The sequence below is a fragment of the Vicia villosa genome, linkage group LG3, assembly GCF_029867415.1.
Source record: "Vicia villosa cultivar HV-30 ecotype Madison, WI linkage group LG3, Vvil1.0, whole genome shotgun sequence".
Lineage (NCBI taxonomy): Eukaryota > Viridiplantae > Streptophyta > Magnoliopsida > Fabales > Fabaceae > Vicia > Vicia villosa.
In genome coordinates, this window is record NC_081182.1 from 217588607 (window position 1) to 217610624 (window position 22018).

Consider the following 22018-nt stretch of genomic DNA (forward strand, 5'->3'; position numbering starts at 1 on the left):
ATGTTGTCCTTTTCCACATTATGTCCAATTACATCTGTTAAATTTAAGAAAAAAATTACATATAAATTGAGGCAAATGAATTATAAAATTTATTTTTGTAAATTTATAAATAAATGTAAATTTGTAAATTTATAAATAAATGTAAATTTGTAAATTTATCATCATTTGCAGCTGAGAGGATATCTGGAAAAAAATAAAATCAAAATGAGTTGTTGAAATTTCATTCGCAACTATGTTACTGCACTTTGTAGCTCCCATAAAGTTCAATTTGAACTTGTGTGTTGTTGGTTTGAATTTCATTTCATTTCTGGCAACTAAGAAAGTTTCAATTAAATAAGTAGAACCTTCTTTTAAGAATTCTTGAAACTGTGTGATAAATACTTTCTTCATTGTAGCTTGAATCTTTCCATACTACAATGAAAAAAAGATGAAAATACAAAGAAAAAATCAATATAGATGGTAAATATTATTATAAAACTAAAAATGTAAAATATTTAGACTTTTTCGTCAAGTAGAATCATCTCCAAACTGTTTGTTTCAGATGGATTTTTGAATTCAGGTTGAGTCCACATACGGATGATTCGAACCTTCAAATTCCAATCAATCTTTCCAGCATGAATGTTATCAATGAAAGTAATTATAGGAAGTGCCATTGAATGAACTATGAAAAAGAAAGTTGAATATTGGAGAAGTTGGAGAGATGAATTTATACCAAATTAATGGAGGAGAACTGAATTTATACCAGTTTGGTGGAGGAGTTAGGCATGAATAAAATGAGATTGTGATTTGAAACATGGGTTTATGATTTATAAAAAACGTGGGTTTAGAATTTGGATGTGGGGTTTTCAAACCGTATCAAAGAACGTGGGTTTGTGATTTAGAAAATAAGAATATATGGTTAGTTGAGTTGTTAATGAAAGATGAGTTTGAATTAATAAGTTGGTGAAAGTTAGGCATGATTAATTAGTTTGTTTAATGGGTTCAATCAATTAAAAAGTAGGAAACAATGAAAGTAATTTTTTGTAGGGCTGAAAATGGTTTATGTTATATTTTTTTATTAAATTAATTAATTATAATATTATATTAAACGTTAGTGATTTATGTGTGAGTGGTTTATGTTTTTTTTAGGGTTAGTTTTTTTAGGGTTGAAAGTGGTTTATGTTTCATTTTTTATTTTATTTTTTTATTAAATTAATTAATTGTAATATTATTAAACGTGAGTGGTTTATTTTTTTATTAAATTAATTAATTGATTATTTATGATGAAGTGGTGAGTGATTTATGTTTTATTTATGTTATTTGGATCTTAAAAAAAAGATTTGAGGATATGAACAAGGGTAATATGGTAACATCACCCGTGCTGAGAGTCGGTTAATTTGCCTATAAAAGAAAAACCTTACCCTCCATATCTTTTGGTTCTCCCGAATTCATATTCTTATCGGTCTCAATAGCCATAAAACCCTAGAAAGCATGGATTTTCCACCATTCCTCCAATTTCAAATCAACAATCTCGCATGGTAATTCCCGATTGATCTTCCATTTCAGTTTGTCTGAATATGACTTTGAGAGATATTGATTCATGTTTTTCCCCCCTTTTTTTATCAGGTACGTATCCGAATGTCTAATTCCATGATGAAGAAAGTTAAACTTAGTGTTAGTCGCGGAATGTCTAATTCCATGACAAAAAAAGTTGAAGTCAATGATTATGTACACAGAGACATGTTCAGCGATTTACCTGAGTGCATTATCCTTCACATACTCTCTTTTTTGAATACCAAAGATGTCGTTAGAACATGTATTTTATCCTCAAGATGGAAGGATCTCTGGAAACGTCTCCCTGCTCTTAGTTTCGATTATCGAGACTTTCGAACTGGTGATATGTTCAACGAGTTTGTGTTTAAGGCTTTATCTCTTCGCGATTCTTCTATCTCACTGCACACTCTCGACTTTGATAAAGGAATTTGTCGCTTGGAGCGTCGCTTACTTAGATTTGTTGTGGATTATGCTATTTTACACAATGTTCAACGGCTCCGACTTAGTGCAGCTAGTGGCACTGCACAAATTCCTCACAAATTATTTTCATTGAAGACTTTAACACATCTCACCCTTGCTATTTCCAATTCCAAGCGCGGCTTTGACCACATTTCTCTCAATTTGCCATCATTAACATATCTTAACCTTTCTATTCATCATGCTATGGAAACCCCGTTTCCAAACTCTCTCACTTTGCCAGCATTATCTACCTTGGAACTAGACAATCTTAAGTTTTATGTTGGCGATAATGGTTGCGCTGAACCATTTTCGACCTTTAGTAGGTTGGAAAGTTTGTCCGTTTCCGAATGCACCGTGAAAGGTGCAGGAACCCTCTGCATATCAAGCGTAAGTCTCGTCAATTTTAATATGTACATTGAGTCAGACGAAGACGACTATTATAAAATTGTTCTTTGCACTCCGGATCTTCGTACATTTGCTTTTAGTGGATATCCTTATCAGGATATATCTTGGAGCAATGTTTCTTCTCTTGAACATGTAGATATTGACGCGGAAGTATTTTTAAGTAGTTGTGCGCCCGGTTCGAAACGTTGGAAAGCTTATTCAATGCTCTATCTAACAATGACAAAATGACAACCAAATTGATGATTTTTATCATCCTTATTTTGAGCCCTATTCTTTGATGAATTGATTTGGAGCTGAAAATCGCACGTTTGAAGTCGTGTCTTCGACACTTTATTGCTTATGCTCCAAATACGCCTCAACACCTACAAAATGAATGGAAAACTATCAAAAGGTATATAAATGAATCAAAAATACAAGTATTCACAAACTAAACGTATTTACACAAAAGTTAGGTTTATTCAACCGAAATTAACAACAAAGAGTCGATAAGTGCACTAAAAAGTATATGCAAAAATAGCTACAATTTTCACTTATCAAACTCTCCCAAACTTGAACTTGTTTGTCCCTAAACAAGAATCAACTAACTCAAGGAAACAAACGCAAAAATCCAAAAATCACGAATCAACAAGTTTTGAAAAAAGAAACAAATGTATGACTCAAATGCAAAACGGTACACACAAAGTAAATATACTTACCACTAACTACGACGACAACATAAACATGACACAAATGCTAAATACAATTAATATACCAAACATTCTATAACAACACTAGTTCAAAAATGATTCACACCTAGCACACAATCATCGGTAGATGAAAAACACAAAAGTGGGGTATTTTCACTCATCCAACAATCTTGCAACAAAAGACTAAATTATGCAACCATCAAAAATCATGTTGAAAACACAAAGATAAGAATCACAAGGACTTTTTAAGGTTGTAATGTGGCTCGGTTAACAAACAAGGGATAATTCCTAAGGCTAATCGAAACAAAAACTTGCCAAAACCTAAGGGAGTGATCTACTCACAAAAGTTCAAACACAAAATTTCAATCAAACTTCTTCATAATCCCAAATTTCTCAAACCAATCACATACTTCTTAACACAACATTATTCCATACTCTTTTTGTTTTTTTTGTTTCAAAACTTTTTCTCTTTTTTCTTTCTTTTTATTTTGACTTCTTTTTCACATTTTTTTCTTTTCTTTTCACAACCTCATAATCAATCAACCAAAAAGTAAGTAAACATTCTCTCCCCAACTTGAATTCAACCATATTATCAAAGTGTGAATACTCCATACTTTCTAAGGCAAGGTAAAAATTTAAACCAAAAATCATGGTTAAGGGTTCAAGAAAACAAAGAATCAACATCCATACAAAAAGGAGAACCAAACACTCATAGACAAGCATTTAGCAAAAACAACATGGACATTGATAAAAAGGCTCAAAAGGAATACTAATGATCACACACTCACAAGATGAATTGAATATTTGGCCAAGGTAGTTGTGCTCAAAATGAAACAAAGACGCCTTAATCACTTTCATGCAATTATACAATCAACACATATAAAAGATTAGAGAATTTCTTTACCCACCTCCCTATGGGGGTCACTCCCAGCGAAAACCCCATTTTACCCCGCTTCGGAAATGCATTTCCGAAATTTTTTTTTCTAAATTTTTCCAGACTTCGGAAGTGCATTTCCGAAAAAATCCCAAAAATTGGGATTTTGACTAATTCGGAGATGCATCTCCGAAACAACAAAAAAATCTAAAAAAATCCCAAAAATTAATTTTAGGATATTAATTAATTCACATATCATAAATTTGATATAATTTATGAGTAATGAATAATAATAATTATATATTTTGATATAATTTATGAGTTATGAATAATAGTTATTATATATTTCTATCCTGATTCATATTTTAAAATTTAAAATAATTTTAATTAAAAAAATTAAAATAATTTCACTTACAAAATAAGTTATAATTTTTTATTTATATATTTATAATAATTGTTATATATTTATAAAAAAATTAAAAAAATGAGTATTTTAATTTATATATTTATATAATAATTATAATAATTATTATATATTTATAAAAATTATTATATATTTATATAATAATTATAAAAATTAAAAAAATGAGTGTTTTAATTTATAATAATTATTATATATTTATATATTTATATTAATTATTATATATTTATATATTTCACTTACCAAATTAATAATTATGATTATATATTTATATATTTCTATTCTGATTCATAATTAAAAATGAGTTATAATTTTTTATTTAGTTTAAAAAAATTATAAAAAAAAAATTTGTCTTAATTTTATTTAATGAATAAATTTATATTTAATTTTATATAATTCAAAATTTACTTATGAAATTAAGATGTTTTTTATTTATATAAGTTAGTAAAATAATTTTAACTTTAAAATTGTTTAGGAAATTTTGATTCACCTTGATGTTATTGATTCACCTTCATTTTATTGATTCACTTTCATTTTATGCCTATTAATTGTATTGATTCACCTTGATTTTAATTTTTTAATAATTATTGAATTCTTTCGGAAGTGTATATCCGAAACATTCCAAGACCAATTTGGTCTTGGAATATTTCGGATATGCATCTCCGAAAACACCCCCTCTCCCAAAAAGGGGGTGTTTTCAAAAATGCATCTTCGAAAACTCAAAAAAGGGGGTGTTTTCGGAAATGCATCTCTGAAAACACCTTTTTTTTTCGTGTTTTCGGAAGTGCATTTCCGAAAACACCTTTTTTTCAATAAAAGTACATTTTCGGAAATGTATTTCCGAAACTAGGGGTATTTTGGTAAGTTCGCCAGAGGTGACTAAGAAGGTTAGGAGGTGGGTAAAGAAATTCTCAAAGATTAAGCATAATAAAATCCAGTTAAAACAAGAATTGTGGTCTCCAACATGTGTAAACAATGGAAAGCTACCTTACAAAAAAGGGTAGGAACTAAAGTGATTCACAAACGAACAAGTATACAAAAGAATGAATGGCATAAAAGTTGTAAAAAGCCTAAGTATCATGAATATGCTAAAGTCTAGAAAGTGATAAACACATACCTTGAACGTGTACAAAACTTTAACAAAATCATTACCATACACTCGCAAGTCGAAACTATCAAACTTGGAAAATCACCTTAAATTCCTCGAGCTACTCAAAACAAGCTCAAAGACAAATACACAACTATTAATATTAACATACTAAAAGACCAAATGAAATTGTCTAAAAAAATTTAAAAGTGAAGATTTGAAAATTAAAGAACCGGTCCGATCTAAATTTGTTTAGACAATTGCATCACACTACCTAAACTAAACAAAAACTAAAAAGAATAAACATGCTTGTTTTACGTCGTAAGCTCGACGCCTATTATTTTAGAATGTTCCTCCAAATTACAAGCAAACGTGAAAAGAACAAATAATGATATAACAAATTCACAACTATAAGTATAAATATATACAAGTAAGAATATACAATATTTGCGATATATACAAAACTCAAAACGTTTGAAACTATTGCGATGCAAATTCAATAAAACACCAATCCCCGACAACGACGCCATTTTGCTGAAGCGGTAAAGCGGCAAGAAACAAAAGATTTGGAAATATTTATCCGGGAAATTATCGTGTCCACAGAGATTAATGCTATCGAACTGCCGTTCAATAGTTTCTATGGTTTTGAGCTCGAGTTAAAATTGGTTTAAAGTAAATGCGGGAATTTAACTTATGAACATAAAAATAATTTCATTATTCGGACAATAGAGAATCTTGAGATTTGGAACTCATATACCCGTTAAGTACTTAAACTTAATACTTAGTTGAAATCAACCTAAACTACTCATCAACATCATCACGTACCACTCACACAGAGGTTATGTCTAACGCAAAGTAAGAAATCATTCGTTTTGCTCGCGTCAACGATTTCTCAGCACAACACGAACAACACGAAAGCATTAAACTTTGATACACAAGTGAATACAAAGCCATAATTTATATCTAGAATTAAAACCCAATAAATGTTCTACCTAAACCCAGATTCGAATTATTCATGTATGAAACAATCCAAATCCACATAGAGAAAGCAGTCACTAATGAAGATTTGTGATGAAAGCATTAAACAACACCATGAGCAATAAATATACATATAAAAAAGTATACTTACAACAAAACCCCAACATAAATGGTTACAAAGAGAATAGGAAGATAAGAAAACCCAATTTCTCGCGGTGTCAAACACGATCCAATGAGCTCCCGACTCCGGATCATTCATGAGCAAGCCAAAAATGTTGTCTTCTAAGCTCTAATGACCAAAAAATGAAGGTTTGATGGTTTGGGAACAAACACCCCAAAGAATAACCTAAAAATGTGTTTTTTGCCCCTTTTAACGAGTTGCTGTCCCAGGCGAATTCGCTCAGCGGGCTTAATCTCGCTAAGCGATAACAGAAAATAACCAAATTTTGTATTCGCCAAAACTTGAGAACCGTAATTCCGAATTGCGTCCGGTTTGAAGCGCTTGAAAGCTTATTCAATGCTCTATATAACAATGAAAAAATGACAACCAAATTTATGATTTTTATCATCTTTATTTTGAGCCTTATTTTTTGATGAATTGATTTGGTAGCTGAAAATCACGCGTTTGAAGTCGTGTCTTCGACACTTTATTGCTCATGCTCTAAATGCGCCTCAATACCTACAAAATGAATGGAAAACTATCAAAAGGTATATAAATGAATCAAAAGTACAAGTATACACAAACTAAACGTATTTACACAAAAGTTGGGTTTATTCAACCGAAAATTAACAACAAAGAGTGGATAAGTGCACTAAAAAGTATATGCAAAAATAGCTACAATTTGCACTTATCAAACTCTCCCCAACTTGAACTTGTTTGTCCCTAAACAAGAATCAAATTACTCAAGGAAACAAACGCAAAAATCCAAAAATCACGAATCAACAAGTTTTGAAAAAAGAAACAAATGTATGACTCAAATGCAAAACAGTACACACAAAGTAAATATACTTACCACTAACTACGACGACAACATAAACATGACACAAATTCTAAATACAATTAATATACCAAACATTCTAAAACAATACTAGTTCAAAAATGAATTACACCTAGCAAACAATCATCGATAGATGAAAAACACAAAAGTGGGGTATTTTCACTCATCCTACCATCTTGCAAACAAAAGACTAAATTATGCAACCATCCAAAAATCATGTTGAAAACACAAAGACAAGAATCACAAGGAATTTTTAAGGTTGTAATGAGGCTTGGTTACCAAACAAGGGATAATTCCTAAGACTAATCGAAACAAAAACTTGCCAAAACCTAAGGGAGTGATCAACTCACAAAAGTTCAAGCAACAAAAGATTTGGAAATATTTATCCGGGAAATTATCGTGTCCACAGAGATTAGTATTATCGAACTGCCGTTCAACAGTTTCTATAGTTTCGAGCTCGAGTTAAAATGGGTTTAAAGTAAATGCGGGAATTTAACTTATGAACATAAAAAGAATTTCATTATTCAGACAATAGAGACTCTCGAGATTTGGAACTCATATACCCGTTAAATACTTAAACTTACTGCTCAGTTAAAATCAACCTAAACTACTCATCAACATCATCACATTCCACTCACACAGAGGTTATGTCTAACGCAAAGTGAGAAATCATCTGTTTTCCTCGAGTCAACGATTTCTCAGCACAACACGAACAACACGGAAGCATTAAACTTTGATACACAAGTGAATACTAAGCCTTAATCTATATATAGAATTAAAACCCAATAAATGTTCTTCCTAAACCAGGATTTGAATCATTCATGTCTGAAACAATCCAAATCCACATAGAGAAAGCAATCACTAATGAGGAATTGTGATGAAAGCATTAAACAACACCATGAGCAATAAATATACATAAAAAAAGTATACTTACAACAAAATCCCAACATAAATGGTTAGAAAAAGAAGAGGAAGAGAAGAAAACCCAATTTCTCGCGGTCTCAAACACGATCCATTGAGCTCCAGACTCCGGATCATCCATGAGCAAGCCAAAAATGTTGTCTTCTAAGCTCTAATGACCAAAAAATGAAGGTTTGGGAACAAATACCCCAAAGCATAACCTAAAAATGTGTTTTTTTGCCCCTTTTAACGAGTTGATGTCCCAGGCGAATTCGCTCAGCGAGCTTAATCTCGCTAAGCGATAGCAGAAAAAAACCAAATTTTGTTTTCGCCATAACTTGAGAATCATAACTCCGAATTGCGTCCGGTTCGAAGCGTTAGAAACCTTATTCAATGCTCTATCTAACACTGACAAAATGACAACCAAATTGATGATTTTTATCATCCTTATTTTGAGCCTTTTTCTTTGATGAAATGATTTGGTAGCTGAAAATCGCGCATTTGAAGTCGTGTCTTCGACACTTTATTGCTCATGCTCCAAATACGCCTCAATACCTACAAAATGAATGGAAAACTATTAAAAGGTATATAAATGAATCAAAAATACAAGTATGCACAAACTAAACGTATTTACACAAAAGTTGGGTTTATTCAACCGAAATTAACAGCAAAGAGTCGATAAGTGCACTAAAAAGTATATGCAAAAATAGCTACAATTTGCACTTATCAGTTACTTAACACTCGAGTGCTTCTAATCACAAGATAGACAAAATTTTTTTAAACGAAGATATTTTAAAAACTCTTCACATAAATGTTATAAACAAAACATAATAGAATTTGTGATACCTCAATCAAATTGATACACCATAGAACTAAGCTTATACATTAAATCCTAAGCTATACCCCAAGGTCCATTCTGGTCCCTTGTCTTTAAAAAGTGTAAAAGTGGTCATTTAATTGTTCAAAAAGATCCATGTTAGTCCTTTCCGTCCAATTTTTGCTAACGCCATCAACTATTCCATACTGGCATCTGACATGGCGCTGAGTCATAGACGTTGGCACACATTTATCTTGAAGTTCATTAAAATTATGGAAAAAAATTATTACAAATTTTTTTATTTTGCTAAGATTCGAACCCATGCCACCTAACTTGCAAGCAATAGCAACTTTCTGCTACACCACTTCACAATTGTTTCTTAATGTTTCATTCACTTTTATTATCCATATTATTATTATTGTTATTATTATTACTATTATTATTAATACTCATATTTTTACATTATTGAAAGTTGAAACTTTTTACACTCCTTGAATTCTCCAACACCGTTATTGTAATACCCTACCAATATGTGGCTAGAATCATATCAGCAGAATACTAATAACTGGTACTGAGTACATACAAAAGTCAGGAATTATAACATAAGATGTATACATTTCAAAATCATTTTGAAGATGGATACAATGAATATATCTACACAATGATAGATATTCTGAGAACATATCACATATTCGGATATTGGGTACATGTTTCCTCCAGAATAGGTCTTCCAGATTTACCTGTCAACCTTCTGTCGGGAGCTACCCTCAAGGTCTGGTCTTCCGGGTTTACCTGCCTATCTGCTCTCGAAACAAGACCCCAAATCATACCTTTACAATCTACTTGGTAAGTAACTCATATGACTATAGAGAACCATGGAATCGGCATTCAATCACATCACATGATTCAACTCCTCCAATATCCTAGGGTCCGAATCTCACATAGAAATTCACCTGTATGGGAGGCGACAAAGGAGAAGGTGAGGTCACATCCCCGGGAGTCGATCTCCGAAGAATAGCTCCTGAACCACGGAGCCGACCCATTCCCGCTACTAAAGTCCGAGAACGCCTGCAATATATGTGGCACAGGGGCATCCTTGGAATTTCTTCACAAGAAGTAGCCATCATATATGTAACGTGCCTACTCGTAGTTACTATCCTTATGCCCATTCTCTAACCCCTCGTCCATATTTACTACTACTACCATTAGATTGTAAGATTTCAGAAGATTCCGCTTGATAGAAAAAGGAATATCAGGCTAGCATTCATTCATATCTCTTGATCTAGGTATCATAAGGTTCTCTTTACCATATCCACATCTTGTTAACCGACGTACGCAAGTTGCACCAAGTTATAAGACCTCCTCGCCTCTTGGTTCACATGCTTAGCTTCACAAGCTATAAGACCTCAACATCTTTAATGTATGTGGATAAATTTTATTTCCATCACCATTCATTCTATGATGTCTACAACCTAGTTGAAGGAACACTTGGGCACAACGACCTTTATAAGGATTAACACATTAATTCTCTAAGTATTTCCTCTTATTAATCATGGTACAAGAATATTCACATGGGTTAGATTAATAATTAAGAGTATGCTAAAGTTGTGGAAGGTTAATAATCTGATAGACCTTTCCGTTAGCTTTCCAATGCCTTCGACGGCGCCCAATTCCGAGTTACGGAACTCAAGTTATGCTATTTTCAAATCTGTTTTCCAATGCAGTCTCAGGAAATCGATTTCCAGTATAGGGGAATCGATTTCCAGCATGCAGAAAGCTCGGAAACCCCATTTTCATGACAGAAATCGATTTCCAGCACAGGGGAATCGATTTCCTACAGCACAGACTTAAAAATACCTATTTTTTTTGCATAAGAACCAATCCCTAAAGTGTCCCAAATCATCCTTAATTTCCCAAACAATCCAAATCAGAATTCCATCATATTTTAACAGTCCATATCATACAATTGCATCAAAAGAACAGATATTTAATCGATTAAATCCACATGCAAGGTATTGATCACTATCTAAACCCTTAATCATGCATAATCCCAATTCATACCCCAAGTTCTAACTATGGAACTCACCTTATCCTATGAAGATCCTGAGTTGTAGAGGTTAAAAGGATGATGATGTTGCTCTCAAGGTTCTCCTTTGATCAAAACTCCACCTCCAATGTTGTCAAACCCGCATGCATATCTTCCCTAAAAATCAGTATCAGACCCTCTACTTCAAACGCGTTTTTCTCCATGATAAAGAACATGCAAGAGGCGATCCATATATGCAAATTGTAGAGAAATTCGTAAGCTTTCTAACAAGACCGGATCAGCTCAATCGGAGTTACGAGTGAAGAGTTATTACCTGTTTAGTGAGGGTTGTACCATGGTTGCGAAAATGGAGATAATGATCAAGACTTCTTCCTTCTCTTTCTTGCTCCCAAGCTCTTCCTCTCTACTACCCAATTCTGAAATTATGCAGCCAAACAAACCCTTATTAAAGATATCTTTCTCTCTTGGACCAACATGCCCTTTAACTAAACCATATTTACCAATATGCCACATGGTTCATTTCCAACTAAATCCATTTGATTCTAACTACTCCACTAACTCCTCTTATAAGCAATTCTTAGATTAATATGGAATAGGACCAAACGTGCATTCTAATTACCAATTAGCCAATTAAATGATAATTACTAATGTCGTAGAATCGGGGTATTACAATTATCATGTTACTATGAGAAACTAATAGAGTAGATTCAAATACAAAATACCATCAAATGTAGCATAAATAATTGATGTCCCGTATATTATCTTCGTGAGGATGCAAAGTAATGAACCAAGTAGATATAGAGGCAGATGGGTTTACTACTAATGAGTAATGATGGAATAACTGGTTACTGCACTTTCCTTTACCATAACCAGTAGAAGCACAAGCACACAACACAAGCTAGATGCCTTAAAATAAAACTTTCTCTCTGTCTGTACTCTCATGTATTTAATGTTAATGGTCCAATAATTCTTTTTAGTATTATGTTATTCCTTTCACCTAATATTGTGTTTGTGTTGATTTGGAAACAAATTCCTCAAAGTTATTATTATCACTACTACCTTTTTGTGTATCAAACATTCCCCTCATGGTAGTAACTGTAACGCCCCAAACTGCATTCAGGATTATCGACTAACCCCAAAAACCAACATGAGTCTTTTCAACATGTTTTGACCTCACTCACACGCTTTCCGGGAAAATTCCCAGAAGGTCACCCATCCTAGACTTGCTCCAAGTCAAGCATGCTTAACTGTGGAGTTCTTATGGAATAGACTATTGAAAACAATATGCATCTTGTTGGTATAGGTAGTACCCATCAATCCTTATAAAATTTCCTTCAACCATGCAGCCCCATAACTGCATGGCCTCAGGATCCCTCTTATTCCGATGTGGCGACCACTCCTTGCCATATTTGGCCTCGAGTGTTACATGTAGTGTAACCACCCCACACCTTCTTCGGGCTCGGGTGTTATAGTAACAACACCTTCAAATTGTAAACTTTCATTACCATATATCACATCATGCAAAAGAGAATATTCTTCTGTGTTTGTAACAGTAGCAGTGACACCTTCTTCAAAGCATTCAGAGGCTATTGCAGCTTTATTCCTATATGGAGCCAAACAATGAGAAAAACCAGTCGTTATTTCTTCACGTGAAGGCATAACTATTCCAGAAACAGGTGAAGATGAATTAATGTATAGTGTTTTATGTTCAAAAGGCACGTGAGTTTGCATTAACTGAGAGGAGGACCTACAATGTTCTTGATTAGGTTTGCTTACTGTGACACTTATTTGTGATGCTTTGCAGTAAATTAGGGACTGACATATGTGGAGAAGATGTAGTGATTATATTGTTGGAGTTGAAATTTGAAAGAAAGAGATTTGTAAGGTTAGGGTTTTGATCATAATGGTTCAATGACTTTGAAATAACCATGATGGTAAGTTTCTATTAATTGCAAGTTAGGTTACATAGGTTCGAATCTCGGCAAAAGCAAAATTTTTGTAATGTTTTTTCAGAATTTTAATGTACTTCAAGATGAATGTGTGCCAACTCACGTGCCATGCCTATGATTCAACGCCATGTCAGATACCAGTTATTTGTATGTGGCAGTCCACATGATCCCAGTGATTTTTTATCTGAGTAATTGCCATAGCCAAGCCTTGATTAGACAGCTCACAACTTTGTCCGCGAGCAATCTTTCTCCAACTCCACCAAAGATGGACAAATTCCATCTCCGCCTTAAGGATAGTTGGTACTTGATCTCACAAAAGTTTTCCTTGGGGTATAATGAAACTCTCATCTTGATAGATAACAATAGATACCAATCTGCATTCAAGAATTGATATTCGCACCTGTAACAAAATACCAACTTCACACAAAATTATTAACTATCCCAATGTACCACCAGTCCCCTTCAAAACTCAATCTTTAGTAGTGAATATCCTTAACAATGGAAAAGGACTATGGATGGAGATGATGAACAATCCAAAATATTTCACAATCACTCAAACAACCCAAGGTGTTAGTTTATGTTTTTGATGAAAATTATGAATGAAGAATGCACAGACAAGCTAGTTCTCTCAAATTTCTAGATAAATGGGTTTTTGGTTTTATTGTTATCAAGAGGCTAATTAATCATGAATAACATAACAATATTAATCAACTCAGTCTCTTTAATTCACTCATATCATCTTTCACAAGGTGAAATATCCATCACCGTGTATGATGTTTGATGCCTGCTCCATCTTCCGATTTGGAGAAAATTATTAGACCACAGTAGGATTATCATAAATGAGATAGCAGAGTTGATGGTGACATATTTGAGAGCTGATTCAAGGGATGCCCTTCAGGAGATATAAGCCACTCGATGTTGTCATGCTAGATTTCGATTCCTAGAGAGATTATATACATAGCAATTGCATGCACCAAAGCAGGCTGTGGCGATGATGAGCATGGTATGAATACTAAGAACATACTTGTTATGCTTAGTTGACACGTCAATTTTTCATGGACACAAATGTCACTTGTGTAGATGTGATTTATGGGAGATACTTTGCTGACTTGGTTTGAATTTGTAGTTACTAGATTTCATGGTCAATTAAGATTGATTTAAAAGATTTGGTTTGATTTAAAATTTGAACAAATTTAAAATCAAAATTAAATCTATTATTTTGATTATGTTTAGAATAATATAATTGAAAACAAACAAGTTTAAATAAAAGAAAACAATTTAAAGGAAGAATATAATAAACAAGTTTTGTAAGGAGATAAAAAACTTTGTTAGATGGTGCAAATCACATATACTTTTCTACTTTATTAGTTTTTGATCTAAACAAAGAAAACAAATCAACAACATGGTTTATAAGTATATAAGTATATCAGTAATAATTTGGATCTTAAAAAAAAAGATTTGAGGATATGGACTAGGGCAATATGGTAACATCACGCGTGCTGAGAGTCGGTTAATTTTCCTATAAAAGCAAACCCTTACCCCCCATATCATTTGGTTCCCGAATTCAGATTCTTATCGGTCTCAATAGCCATAAAACCTTAGAAAGCGTGGATTTTTTCCACCATTCCTCCAATTTCAAATCAACAATGTCGCATGGTAATTCCCGATTGATCTTCCATTTCAGTTTGTCTAAATATGATTGTGAGAGATATTGATTCATGTTTTTACTGATTGATTTTCAACTCCAGTTTGTAGAAGAAAGTCAAACTTAGTGATAGCAGAATGTATTCTAATTCCATGACGAAGAAAGTTGAAATAACTGATAATGTACACAAAGGCATGTTCAGCGATTTACCCGAATGCATTATCCTTCACACACTCTCTTCTTTGAATACCAAAGATGTCGTTAGAACATGTATTTTATCCTCAAGATGGAAAGATATCTGGAAATGTCTCCCTGCTCTTAGTTTCGACTATCAAGACTTTCAAACCGGTGATACGTTCAACGAGTTTGTGTTTAAGGCTTTATCTCTTTGCGATTCTTCTATCTCACTGCATACTCTCGACTTTGATAATAGAATTTGTCGCCTGGAGCCTCGCTTACTTAGATTTGTTGTGGATTATGCTATTTTACACAATGTTCAACGGTTCAGACTTAGTGCAGCTAGTGGCCCTGCACAAATTCCTCACGAATTATTTTCATTGAAGACTTTAACACCTCTCACCCTTGCTATTTCCAATTCCAAGCGTGACTTTGAGCACATTTCTCTCAATTTTCCATCATTAACATATCTTAAGCTTTCTATTCATCATGCTATGGAAACCCCTTTTCCAAACTCCCTCTGTTTGCCAGCATTATCTACCTTGGAGCTAGACAATCTTACATTTTATGTTGGCCATAATGGTTGCGATGAACCATTTTCGACCTTTAGTAAGTTGGAAAGTTTGTCCATTTCCGAATGCACCGTGAAAGGTGCAGGAACCCTCTGCATATCAAGCGCGAGTCTCGTCAATTTTACTGTGTACTTTGAGTCAGACGAAGACGACTATTAATAAAATTGTTCTTTGCACTCCGGGTCTTCATACGTTTGCTTTTAGTGGATATCCTTATCAGGATATATCTTGGAGCAATGTGTCTTCTCTTGAACATGTAGATATTGATGCAGAAGTATTCCTAAGTAGTTGTAGGCCTCCTTTCTTTCTTTTCAAGTGGCTCTTAGAGTTTGCGAATATAAAATCGTTGACAGTCACTGCATCTACTCTTCAGGTACACTAACTTAACATCTTTTGAGGCTGTGTTTTTTCTTTCTTGTAAATTTCATACAAAATTATCTTCTTCACTCTGTGTGTCTTTTATCATCTGAATCTTTTAATGCTTTTTGATGTTATGACAAAATGGGGGAGAAACATGATAATTGATTTGATTTATTATATCAGCTGTTGGGATTAAGTCTCAACATTTCCTAACATTATTTGCAAGTTCTATGTCTTTGAGATTTTTTACAGGATTGAAGATATTCTGAAAAAGCTCAACATGAGAAGGAAATACATGGGGAAAAGCAATTTTATAAAGAAGCATGGAGAATTGAAGCAAGCTTAGTGCCGTGAAGCTTCAAGATCAGAAGCAAGAAGAATGTTCTAATATTCTTTTTTGAATGATCTGATACACTTTTCTTTCTTAAGAATGTTCTGATACTCATTTTAGAATGCTCTGATATATTCTTCTTAGAATGCTCTGATACATATTCTTTCTCAAGAATGCTTTGATACATTCATGCTTTGATAAATCTTGTTTAGTATGCTCTGATACATTCCAGGATGTAAAGATGCTCTGATACATTCAAGCATGTTCTGATACAATCAAGCATGCTATGATTCAATTGATTACAAAGGAGAAATTCAAAGCTCTGAAGCTGTCCTATAGAAGCAAGAAGCAGAAGCTCTGAATATTCTGAAGTTCTATGCAAAGTGAAAGTCTCTACTGAAATGGAAAAATACTCAGGGAAGTCTTTTATTTATAAATTCTTCTAGTATTTATTTCAACGGGAGATTGTTAATCTCAGGGGGAGACATATTCACACACTCTGATTATATGCTTATGCTATATCTGTGTAATTGTCTTTTGTCATTTGATATTATGGTCACAAATTCATATCAATTATATATGTTTTTGTCATCATCAAAAAGGGGGAGATTGTTAGAACAAGATTTGTTCTGATCAATATTCTTGTTTTGATGATAACATTATATATGAATTTTGTATAAGACAATGTGGTACTCTAATCCTTTGCATTTTCCATTTCAGGAAATACATAAAGAGTATGCACAATTCAACGCTCAGAAGCACTGACTCAGAAGGCTCTGGATGGCTACATCAGAACATGCTCTGGCAAGACATCAGAAGATGGTCAAGCAGAATCAGCACATGGACTATGAAGCATCAGAAGAACATGAAGTCAGAAGCAGAAGCACTGAAGTTCTGAACGGTATCACACTCAAGCTCTTCAAAGTCAGAAGACAAGAAGATGCTCTACGCCAAGCTGATTGACTCTGATATTCAAACGTTGTATTCACAAATCTGAGTTCACAAGCAAGTACAAGATGATAGGCTATTAAGTCTAATCTCTGACTGACAAAAGGAACGTTAGAAGCTACAAAAGACAAAGTCAGTAAAAGCAGCAAAAGCATGGCTCAAGGTAGTTGACAAAAGTGTGAAACATTAAATGCAAAGCCGTACTATTCACGTAATGCATTAAATGCAACCCAACGGTCATCTTCTCAAATGCCTATATATATGGAAGTTCTGATTAGAAGCAGCCAACCAACATTTGTGAAAAATACTGAAACGCTGTCAAATTCAAAGCTCACGAACTTCATCTTCAACCTCACAAACTCTTGTAATATTTAGTGAGTGTTAAGCTTAGAACTTAAGAGAAATATCACTGTTGTGATTATAGCTTTATAAGAAGTAATTCATACTCTTGTAAACATTATTTTACATTGATTGTAAAAGGTTCCTAGAGTGATCAGTGTGATCAGTAGACTCTAGAAGACTTAGAGGTTATCTAAGTGGTGAATTCCTAGAGTGATCAAGTTGTGATTTGTATACTCTAGAAGACTTAGAGGTTATTTAAGTGGAAAACCATTGTAATCAGTTGGTTTAGTGGATTAAATCCTCAGTTAAGGTAAATCACTCTAAGGGGGGTGGACTGGAGTAGTTTCGTTAATAACGAACCAGGATAAAAATAATTGTGTTCATTGTTTTTATCTTATAAGTTTTTAAAGTCACACTTATTCAACCCATCCCCCCTTTTCTAAGTGTTTTTCTATCTTTCAAAACGAAATCCACAAGATCGTGGTGCAAATGTGTATCTGTGGTATCTGTCTTGGGGCATATGAAATTCTTAGCCTCTGTTTGGTAGCCCAGTGAATCATTGTCACCGTGCGTCCACAACCATTTTTACAGTGATTTCAAAAATTAGTTAAGTGTAGCTTCTAGTTTAACGTGACTTTTCACCGTGACTTCATTTATCTCCAAACACAAGCTTAGTTTTAGTATTATAATTGGTAAACGACCGAATTAAACTAAGCGTTTGGTTTTCACCCCATACCCCGAGTCTAACTACGAGTTGGTTTTTGATTTTTTTTAAAGGAAAGGCTTTGAAGAGTTATGTCTAGATTTTGATTGTATTTGATATTTTTAAAAAGTTTAAAAAATAATATAATACATTCATATATAAAATCATTTTTTTAATTTTTTTTTGAAAATATTAAATACATATCAAAATATAAGCGTAACTCTCCAAAGTGTTTTCCTTCAAAACCTTCCAAAATCCAACTCTTAAACATACTCTAAGGGTGTGTTTGGGAATTTGGAACGGAAATGAGGGGAGAACTTTGAAAAAATGGAAGGATTGAATGGAAAGAATTGAAATGTTTTGGTTGGCAGAATTTTGGAGGGTTTGATATTTTGATCTCCGCCTTACAGACAATTGATATTTGATTTCACTAAAGTCTTCTTTAGAGTATAATGAAACTCCCATCTTGATAGATATCAACAAATACCAAATGCATTCAAGAAATGATACATGCATCTGTAACAAACAACAAACTTCACACAAAAATATTAAATATTCTAATGTACCACTATTGTCATATTTCTCTTAATTGGATTGTATTTAGATATATTATGTTAAATGGCCTTGGTGCCCGATGTTTGAATTCACATGACTTATTAATGAGATGATACTGTCATTATGTTGGTAGATGATAATAGTATGAGATATAATCATTGAAATTATTTTGAGAAAGAAATATTCCGTTGCGATATGCATATTTGAGAAAACATGAAGTTTAATATGTGTTATTATGGAACACTTAACTATAGAGTTCTTATGGAACGAGCTACCGAAAAGAAGATGCATCTTGTTGGTATAAGTAGTACCCATCAATCCTTATAAAGTTTCCTTCAACCATGCAGTCTCATACCTGCATGGCCTCAAGATCCCTCTCATTCCGATGTGGCGACCACTCCTTGCTATATTCGGTCTCGAGTGTTACATGCGGTTTAACCACCCTCACCTTCTTTGGCCTCGGGTGTTACAGTAACAACACCTCCAAATTGTGAACTTTCATTACCATATATCACATCATGCAAAAGAGAATATTCTTCTATGTTTGTAGCAGTAGCAGTGACACCTTATTCAAAGCATTCAGAGGCTATTGCACCTTTATTCCTATATGGAGCCAAACAATGAGAAAAACTAGTCGCTATTTCTTCACTTGAAGGCATAACTATTCCAGAAACAGGTGAAGATGAATTAATGTACTATGTTTTATGTTCAAAAGGCACGCGAGTTTGCATTAACTGAGAGGAGGACCTACAATGTTCTTGATCAGGTTTGCTTACTGTGACACCTATTTGTGATGCTTTGTAGTAAACTAGTGGCTGACATGTTTGGAGAAGATGTAGTGATTATATTGTTGGAGTTGAAATTTTAAGGAAAGAGATTTGTAAGGTTAGGGTTTTGATCATAATGGTTCAATCAGTTTGAAATAACCGTGATGGTATTTCTGAAGATCTTGAGTTGAAGTCTTGTTCCTTTTTTAGTGATGGTGGTTGAAAACCATGGCTATGAAATTGTGAGTGATGAGAAAATATAGAGGGTTCATTGCTGACATTGCACTCTCATGTGATAGTAAAATTGAATGAAACATTTGTTGGAACTAAGGTTGTTTTTATGTGTAGGACAAATGTTTAGAAATATTGGAGGCTTGAATAGAAACTTGATAGGTAGGAGAATTCTTTATGGAAGAGAGAACTTTGTATTTTTGCTTGATACAAATGTGTGAGATTACATCTCTATTTATAGTACTCTAAGGAGAACTCTAGACTCACTAATTCTAGAGAGTTCTCTATCCTAGAAATTCAAAGAGTATTCTAGAGAATATTACAATATTAAGAAATATCTAGACTCTCCAAATAATACAAGAATTCTCTAGAAACTTTACCCAAAATTACTTAAGCCCAAAATAACAAAGCCCAAGAATACCACTAATAATTAGGCCCAAATCAAGTTTATATTTCAACATCCCCCCTTAAACTTGATTTGTGACTCCAAGCATACTTCTTAGCTTCACGAAAGTTTCCAACTTGAGTGGCTTGGTGAAAATGTCGGCAGCTTGATCTTGAGACATCACATACTTCAACTTCACCTCCTTTCTCTCAATGCATTCTCTTATGAAGTGGTAACGTGTGTCGATATGCTTACTTCTTTCATGAAAGACGGGATTCTTTGCTAAAGCAAGTGCAGATTTATTGTCAACACATATTTCCATAGAATCCTTTTGTGGCATCTTTAACTCTTTCAACAAGTTCCTTAGCCAAACTGCATGACAAACACATGATGTGGCAGCGACATACTCGGCTTCACAAGTTGATAATGTGACTATAGGTTGCTTCTTTGACATCCAAGTGAAAGCAGTATCTCCCATAAAGAACACAAAACCAGTAGTGCTCTTTCTATCATCCAAGTCTCCACTCCAATCACTATCACTATAACCAACAATGTCATAATTGTTAGAAGAGTAATAGTGCAAGCCAAAGTTTGTTGTACCTTTGATGTATCGAAGAATTCTCTTTGCCGCCTTGAAGTGAGTTGTTGTTGGAGCTTCCATGTAGCGACTTACGACTCCTACGGCATAGAGAATATCCGGCCTTGTACATGTCAAGTAACGTAAACTTCCAACCAAACTTTTGTAAAGAGTTGGATCCACGATGTCTCCATTTTCATGCTTGCTCAGCTTGCTTCCACATTCCATCGGGGTGCCAACTGGATTGGCGTCATCCATCTTGAATTTCTTAAGTACTTCTTTGGCATAACCTTCTTGGGTGATGAAAATTCCTTTGTCTCCTTGCTTTACTTCGATGCCAAGATAATATGCCATGAGCCCCAAATCTGTCATCTCAAATTCATTTGCCATGTCTTTCTTGAACTCTTCAAACATGCTCGGATTGTTCCCTGTGAAAATCAAGTCATCTACATACAAGCACACAATCAAAATATCTCCACTTTGCGCTTTGATATAAAGTGCATGCTCATATGGACACTTGATGAAGTTCTTGTCTTGAAAGTACTTGTCGATTCGAACATTCCAAGCTCTTGGTGCTTGCTTGAGACCGTACAATGCCTTCTTCAACTTCAAGACTTTTTCTTCTTGCCCTTTTACTTCATAACCCAATGGTTGCTCGATATAAACTTCTTCTTCGAGGAAACCATTCAAGAAGGCCGACTTCACATCCATTTGATAGATCTTCCATTTATTTTGAGCTGCCAAAGAAATGATCAGTCTAATAGTTTCAAGACGAGCAACGGGAGCAAATACCTCATCATAGTCAATTCCTTGTCTTTGACTATATCCTTTCGCCACCAATCTTGCTTTATATCTCTCCACGTCTCCTTTTGCATTCTTCTTCGCCTTGTACACCCATCTTACTCCGATTGCTTTGTGTCCTCGTGGAAGCGTAGTAAGTTCCCACGTATCGTTCTTCGTGATTGACTTGATTTCTTCATCCATGGCATCTCTCCACTTTATGTTTTCCGCCGCTTCTTGGTAGCTTAGAGGCTCACAATCACCAAAAAGACAAAAGAGGTTAATGTCGTTTAGGTTTTCGGTTACCTCATAAAGCTCTTCAATGCTTCTTAGTCGCGGTGTCCTCTCACTTGAGCTTGTTTCTTCCAACCTTGGTGTCGGTGAGGTCGGTGGTGTAAGATGTTCCTCTATCATTGGTTGTTCAATTTCTTCTTCTTCTTCTTCAAAGTAAGGAAGAAAATCATACCTTTCTTCTTGAACACTCCAATCCC

At 34.0% G+C, this 22018-nt stretch overlaps 2 protein-coding genes across 2 annotated transcripts; both read left to right on the forward strand.

The window, feature by feature from the left end:
* The first annotated feature begins 1605 nt into the window (after positions 1–1605).
* Positions 1606–10908, forward strand: LOC131659955 (F-box/LRR-repeat protein At3g26922-like). Its single transcript, XM_058929064.1, has 2 exons — positions 1606–2572; positions 10883–10908. The coding sequence occupies exons 1-2, from the start codon at positions 1618–1620 to the stop codon at positions 10906–10908; spliced, it is 981 nt and encodes a 326-aa protein (XP_058785047.1). The 5' UTR covers positions 1606–1617.
* Positions 10909–14951: 4043 nt separating this feature from the next.
* Positions 14952–15707, forward strand: LOC131659956 (F-box/LRR-repeat protein At3g26922-like). Its single transcript, XM_058929065.1, has one exon. It carries the CDS (start codon positions 14952–14954, stop codon positions 15705–15707), a length of 756 nt encoding a protein of 251 aa, XP_058785048.1.
* The last annotated feature ends 6311 nt before the right edge of the window (positions 15708–22018 follow it).